Source organism: Austrofundulus limnaeus, unplaced genomic scaffold (genome assembly GCF_001266775.1).
Source record: "Austrofundulus limnaeus strain Quisiro unplaced genomic scaffold, Austrofundulus_limnaeus-1.0 Scaffold1943, whole genome shotgun sequence".
In the NCBI taxonomy this organism is placed as follows: Eukaryota; Metazoa; Chordata; class Actinopteri; order Cyprinodontiformes; family Rivulidae; genus Austrofundulus; species Austrofundulus limnaeus.
This window is the reverse complement of record NW_013954345.1, coordinates 6,963-14,425: the sequence shown is the minus strand read 5'-3', so window position 1 is coordinate 14,425 and position 7,463 is coordinate 6,963. Positions and strand designations below refer to the sequence as shown.

At 40.7% G+C, this 7,463-nt stretch overlaps 1 protein-coding gene across 1 annotated transcript in view; it reads left to right on the top strand.

Moving 5' to 3' along the window:
- LOC106536711 (basic leucine zipper and W2 domain-containing protein 1-A) overlaps window positions 1-7,463 on the top strand; it is a gene marked incomplete at its 3' end in the record, with an annotated part of 16,472 nt that overhangs the window by 3,083 nt on the left and 5,926 nt on the right. Inside the window, 7 exon segments of the mRNA XM_014034028.1 lie at window positions 5,006-5,078; window positions 5,160-5,336; window positions 5,444-5,538; window positions 5,613-5,678; window positions 5,999-6,134; window positions 6,216-6,325; window positions 6,408-6,578. Coding sequence (XP_013889482.1) covers window positions 5,015-5,078; window positions 5,160-5,336; window positions 5,444-5,538; window positions 5,613-5,678; window positions 5,999-6,134; window positions 6,216-6,325; window positions 6,408-6,578 — 819 coding nt within the window.

Genomic DNA, 7,463 nt, shown 5'->3' with positions numbered 1-7,463 from the left:
GAAATACCCCACCCAACACTGACCCCTACTGGTACAATTTTGTACCATTTGTTCTGATCAGTGGTTTTGTACCTCTGAAGGTCCACAGTAAATCACCTCAGGGGTACATCTCTGTACTTACAGGGTACTTTCCTGATTAAAGTACCTTTTGGGTACAAAAGTTGACCTTTATTTTTTTGTGTGTAGTTAAGGACTCATGATAATTATCAATAAAATTATTATTGATAATAAGTGATCAGAACTGTGTGCAGCAGATTATCTGAGTCCAGAGTTCTCAGTCTGAAACCTCCTGGAGCTCTTCTGTGTGACTTTAGTTGTGACAGAGTGTGGATGGTTGATTGTCTCTTTTGTGTCCCTGATTGAGACTGGAGACCTGTCCAGGTGTCTCTGGTGAACTGGAGACCTGTCCAGGTGTCCCCTGTCTTCAACCAAATGCAGCGAGGACATGTTCTAGCCCCACCCTGACCCTGATTATGAACAAGGACAGGAGGAGGATTTTTCTTTATAGCAGGAAACAGATATTTAATTATAAAACATGATTTATTTTATGTTAATCTGAACCAGTTTATTGTTGTTTGTAAATATATTTAACAGTTTTGTAGGAATGAACACGTTTGTAATGTTTGTTCAAAAATAAACCTGCTTCTTTTATGACTTCTGTAACATGTTTTGAATAAAATATTATCAGTAAAAACCTCAAATCATGTCAGTTCTAATAATTATTAGAACTAGAAGAACTAACTTTGCAGAGTTTCCCCAAGGATTTTTTTAACCATGGTGGTGACCTCTCATGTGGCGGTTTGACAAAATCTGGTTGTCCTCAAAACATTTTGGTTGTCCAAAAAATATCTTAACAAAATACAATTTAATAAGTAGGCTATATTGTTCTGTATACGAAGTTTACTATATACAAATGTTCTCAGACAGCAGGTTGACAGTTTTAGGAGCTGCTTGAGGAGAACTTCCTCGTTCTCCTCCTCATCCTCTTCTTTGAAAATGAGATTAAAAAAAACAAACATCCAGCATCCATAAGCTTTCTGCTTACAGGTCAAACATTTTTATTTAAATAGGAGTACACTGAGTACTTATTAAAAGTTACAGTTTAGTGTTCTTAGGACTGAAGACTTTCAGAGGAAAGAGGTTTTAAATATATTTTCTATAAATTTAGTGTTTTCAACTGAGGAGCTTTGATATATTTATTTTAAATTAATTATAGCAGAGGAAGTTCTCTGCACAGAAAAAAATATCTTTACTGTTTTTTAATCAAATTGACAACTCCAGTAAAGTTATTGTGTAATTTAAAGGCATTGAAACACCTGGTTAAATTTAGAAGGTGTGATTAACTACAAACATCTGAAGCTGACTCAGAGAACTCTGTGATTTTAGAAAAAATAAAAGTCAAATGTAGACACATCTTTAAGAGACTCCCCTCCTCCTCCCCACCCCGCGCAGCTGAGGTCTGCTTGCACCTCCTCTCCACCTGTGTCGTGTGATTAATACGGATTTTTGCGCAAACGTCTGAAGGGGTTGACATGTATGATCTTATGTCCTGGGCCGGGACTTAAATTTCATACATGCCAACCCCTTCAAACCTTTAACGTGTATGAACTTTAAGTCCTGGGCCGGGCTGGTCAGAGCTGCGCTTCTGTTGGACAGTTGCAGCCGGTCTCGCTGCACCTCGCTTTAAAAACAGTCAGCTGATCGTTCGCGGTTTTGTTGCGCTCGTGACGTGAATACACAGGGGACATGCTGCGAAGTGCTTTTAGAAATATAATAAATATAAAATACGACATAATCCTCGGTGGAATATAGTCCAGGAAACGCGTGCGTTCCCGAGAGGTATTCACCTGCAGCTGATTGAAGCTGAACCCCCACCTGCAGAGAGAGAGAGAAAAAAGGCAGTAGGACTAATTATTGATAAGGTAACCATGATGTGGTTTCACCTGTCACATTTTATTTTAAAGAAAGAAAAAGTAGCTTGCAAAGCTGTGGCATCGGTGCAACGTGATTAAAAGCAGAGTTGCGCGTCTAATCACAAACACACACACGTCTTCCTATCTTTGTAAGGACCACACACAGCGCTCAGCCTCACGCTGCACTGTCTTTTTCCCCAGTTTTGGTGAGAGGTGGATATGGAGGAACGCAAAAAAATAGCTCTCGACTTGATCTGGCCTTATTTAAATAAAAATGACTACATGCCATGAAATTCTTAGAGGGGCGGGCCGTTTCGTTGGCAGGCATAGTGGGTTTTTTTTTGGGGGGGGGGGGGTAACGCTAAGCAGAGACTCATCTTTTCTATAATATGGGACAAAGACATGTTCTATTAAAGTTAATATTGTTTCGTTAAAAGGGCTGAAACAGCTCTCAGAACAGCCTGTGTGCACCTCGGCGCGCTCCCGTAACAGTGCTGCCAAGGAGAGGAGTTTGGTCACGCGTGCAAAGTTGGACATATTGTGTTCGACAACGAAGCTCTGAATACGTAAACTTATAGTGTTAGATTTTAGATAGCAACGTCTCTGGTAGCTCGGGAGCAAAGTGTGGAGAGAGGACGGGGTTTGCTCGCTCAGGACAAGAGCTGAAGGCTGACTGTTGTTTATCCTGCAGCTTCATCGACATCAGAAAGACCTGCTCTGCTCTGATTGGTTGATTTGTTGAACGCACCGTCTATATCAGACTGGGCGGCTTGAGACTGCAACAGAAAACGAGCAGGTTTCTCTTTTCCTAATTTTTTTAAATACTGAAAATACCAACATGGGCAAAATGACGTCGGTTATTGTCATAAATGTCGGAATCAGTTGTTTTTCGGTTTATTGTCCAGGCCTAGATGGAGGACCTCAGTTATAAGGCAATATACTGTATTGTTGGCGCTAGCGCAAAGGCTAACAGGCTAAGCTGGGGTTCTTCTTCCATGAAGCAGCTCTGTTGTCCTCCATTCACATTTTCATTTACAGGCTGAGTCATTTCTACCTTCTCCTCCCTGTCAATGCTCTCTGGTTTCATTTAAAAGAGCCAATCATCAGATGTTGTCAAAAATTAACCTTCAGGGTGGATATAGCTCACCAGCTCACCAGCAGCCTTGCACCGAGGACCTATCCATGTCATCATTTACCCAGAATGCTTTGCGTGTAAATAAAATGGCCTCGTCCGTGTAATATACAGTGGGGAGAACAAGTATTTGATGCACTGTTGATTTTTCAGGTTTTCCCACTTGCAAAGCTTGTAGATGACTGTTATTTTTATCATAGGTACCCTTCAACTGTGAGTGATGGAATCTAAAACAAAAATCCAGAAAAATACAATGTATGATTTTTAAATAATTAATTTCCATTTTATTGTGTGAAATAAGTATTTGATACACCAGAAAAATGACACTTAATATTTGGTACAGAAACCTTCGTTTGCAATTACAGAGATCAGATGCTTCCTGTAGTTCTTGACCAGGTTTGCACACACTGCTGCAGGGATTTTGGCCCACTCCTCCATACAGATCTCCTCCAGAGCCTTCAGGTTTCGGGGCTGTCGCTGGGCCACACGGACTTTAAGCTCCCTCCAAAGATTTTCTATTGGATTCAGGTCTGGCTAGGCCACTCAGGACCTTAAGATGTATCCTACGGAGCCACTCTTTAGTTGCCCTGGCTGTGTGTTTTGGGTCGTTATCATGCTGGAAGACCCAGCCACGACCCATCTTCAGTGCTCTTACTGAGGGAAGGAGGTTGTTGGCCAAAATCTCACAATACATGGCCCCATCCATCCTTCCCACAATATGGTGCAGTTGTCCTGTCCCCTTTGCAGAAAAGCATCCCCAAAGAATGATGTTTCCACCGCCATGCTTCACGGTTGGGATGGTGTTCTTGGGGTTGTACTCATCATTCTTCTTCCTTCAAACATGACGAGTGGAGTTTAAACCAAAAAGTTCTATTTTTGTCTCATCTGACCACATGACCTTCTCCCATTCCTCCTCTGGATCATTCAGATGGTCATTTGCAAACATCAGACGGGCTTTGACATGCGATGGCTTGAGGAAGGGCACCTTGCGTGCACTGCAGGATTTTAATCCTTGACGGCGTAGAGTGTTACTGATTGTTTTCTTTGAGACTGTGGTCCCAGCTCTATTCAGGTCATTGACCAGGTCCTGCCGTGTAGTTCTGGGCTCATTCCTCACCTTCCTCAAGATCAGTGATGCTCCACGAGGTGAGATCTTGCATGGCGCCCCAGACCGAGGGAGATTTTCCGTTATTTTGTATTTCTTCCATTTTCTAATAATTGCACCAACTGTTGTTGCCTTCTCACCAAGCTGCTTGCCTATTGTCCTGTAGCCCATCCCAGCCTTGTGCAGGTCTACAATTTTATCCCTGATGTCCTTACACAGCTCTCTGGTCTTGGGCATTGTGGAGATGCTGGAGTCTGATTGAGTGTGTGGACAGGTGTCTTTTATACAGGTAACGAGTTCAAACAGGTGCAGTTAATACAGGTAATGAGTGGGGGAAAGAGGAGCCTCTTAAAAAAGAAGTTACAGGTCTGTGACAGCCAGAAATCTTGCTTGTTTGTAGATGACCAAATACTTATTTCACACAATAAAATGGAAATTAATTATTTAAAAATCATACATTGTATTTTTCTGGATTTTTGTTTTTAGATTCCATCACTCACAGTTGAGAGTACCTATGATAAAAATTACGTTCTTCTACATGCTTTGCAAGTGGGAAAACCTGAAAAATCAACAGTGTATCAAATGCTTGTTCTCCCCACTGTACTTGTAAAAATTTTCAAAACTAAACAGCCTACAGTATTTTTACAGTCTTTATTGTACTGTTAAAATACTGTATATGTTTATCAAATAAATTCTAATGTTACAACTAATCAGGGATCCCTTTAAGACTCACTGCAGAGCAGGGAAATAAAACATGCTGGATAGGGGTCCTTGAGGACAAGGATTGAGAACCACTGGTTTAGACAAACAATACATAGTTAAAAAAATAATGTTCAATTCTTTTTCTTTTTTTAGGTGTCTTTTATGAATAATCAAAAGCAGCAAAAGCCAACGCTAACCGGCCAGCGTTTCAAAACGAGGAAAAGAGGTGACCCTACTGTTCACTGCTTTAAATATATGTTTTCCTATCTATACCTAAAAGGCTTTTTTGTTGTGTCCACTTTAACAGATGAAAAGGAGAGGTTTGACCCAACTCAGTTTCAAGAAAGTATTGTACAAGGCTTGAATCAAACTGGCACTGATTTGGAAGCAGTTGCAAAATTCCTTGATGCTTCTGGCGCCAAACTCGATTACCGCCGGTATGCAGAGACACTTTTTGACATCCTTGTGGCTGGCGGGATGCTTGGTGAGACACTGTGGGACTATTATAAAGTTGCTAATCCTGGTTTTTACTTTTTGCTACTATTTTTTTTATGTTTTTAAATTTAAATATTTGTTTCTGTTTTCCTTTAGCCCCAGGCGGGACTCTGTCTGATGACATGACCCGCACTGAGTTCTGCCTCTTCACGGCACAAGAAGATCTAGAGACAATGCAAGCATATGCTCAGGTAAACAGCATAACGGGGCATTTATTTGTTTATGTTCTGAGTGAATGTTGTCTTGTTTGTTTCTGTTTTTAAAGGTTTTTAACAAACTAATAAGGCGTTACAAGTACCTGGAGAAGGGTTTTGAAGAGGAGATCAAAAAAGTGAGTGTTTGAAATGTTACATTTGTGTTTGTGCAGAGCATGGCTTCTTTTTGTGCAGTTTTTGTACAGTTAGTTCCAGCTCATACAAAATTTTATTTTGTTGACAGAGCTGACAATTTGGTAGTTGTTTAAAGGTAAAATTAGACTATAGTTGTAAATGGACTCCAAAAAGTGTTTATTCATAGCTGCATTCTGATATGAGACTCTTTAAGTTGGCAGCTTTCAGATCTGAGTATTTGTCATGCCAGCTGGAGTAAAAGTAGCTGGTAATGTTTCCAAATTTTCAAACTTTGGACACAACAAACCTGTTTCTCTTGTAGTTGTTGCTGTTTCTGAAGGGTTTCACTGAGTCTGAGCGCAACAAGCTCGCCATGCTGACTGGCATCCTGTTGGCCAATGGCAGCATATCTGCCTCCATCCTGAGCAGCCTCTTCAATGAGAACCTTGTCAAAGAGGGTGAGAACATTTGGTTTGATCCTGCGCAAAATATTTTCCTGTTTTTTCTTCAGTCAAAATGTAGCTTGAGTTGTTTTTTAGGAGTCTCTGCAGCATTTGCTGTCAAGCTGTTCAAATCGTGGATCAATGAGAAGGACATCAACTCAGTTGCTGCTAGTCTCCGCAAAGTTGGGATGGACAACAGGCTTATGGTAAGTTCATGATATAAATCATGGACAATGTTTAGTTTTGTCTTGATCGTTTGGATAATTGTTGAATGTTTTCACCACTCAGGAACTCTTTCCTGCCAACAAACGGAGTTGTGAGCATTTTTCTAAGTACTTTACCGATGCTGGGCTAAAGGAGCTGTCCGACTTTGCTCGCAACCAGCAATCGATTGGTGCCCGGAAGGAGCTGCAGAAAGAGCTCCAAGAGATGATGTCTCACGGCGACCCTCTGAAGGAGGTGAGTTTATGACTACTCTTTGACAGTTTGTGTAAAGAAGCCTGACATTTAGGGTTTTAAAAATGAGCTAAGTCATATGGAGGACTTAAACTGACATAATTAGAAATAAGAGCAGATATACAAATGGACCAATTAGGCATGGGCCGAATACCGGTTTCAAGGTATACCGTGATATGAAAAAAATCACAGTTTCAAAACCACTAAATTTTTCTGTCATACCGTGCCTATGTTATAAGCGTTTTTTGTTTATTTTTCCTCTGGTCTGTGCAGTTGCAGACTTTCCTCCGCGCACTCCCGCAGCAGACTGCCTGCCGGCACTGTCAGCTCTGCAGCGGTTGTGTGATGGCTGAAGAACAGAGTTCCCCAAACTTTTTCCCTGTCTAAAATAATAAATCCAGCAATATGAAAATACTTAGGATGACGGCAATGTGGACCATGGAGGCAACACATCTAACATGATCACAGCTCCAGGTAAAGTTTATGCTATCTTGAAATGATCAAGCTACAATGGGGAGAACAAGTATTTGATACACTGTTGATTTTTCAGGTTTTCCCACTTGCAAAGCTTGTAGATGACTGTAATTTTTATCATAGGTACTCTTCAACTGTGAGTGATGGAATCTAAAACAAAAATCCAAAAAAAAAACCAAAAACAATGTATGATCTTTAAATAATTAATTTCCATTTTAKTGTGTGAAATAAGTATTTAATCATCTATCAACCAGTAAGAATTTTGGCTCTCACAGACATGTTAGTTCTTCTTTAAGAAGCCCTCCTGTTCTCCACTCATTACCTGTATTAACTGCACCTGAAGCCGAAACCTGAAGGCTCTGGAGGAGATCTGTATGGAGGAGTGGGCCAAAATTCCTGCTGCAGTGTGTGTAC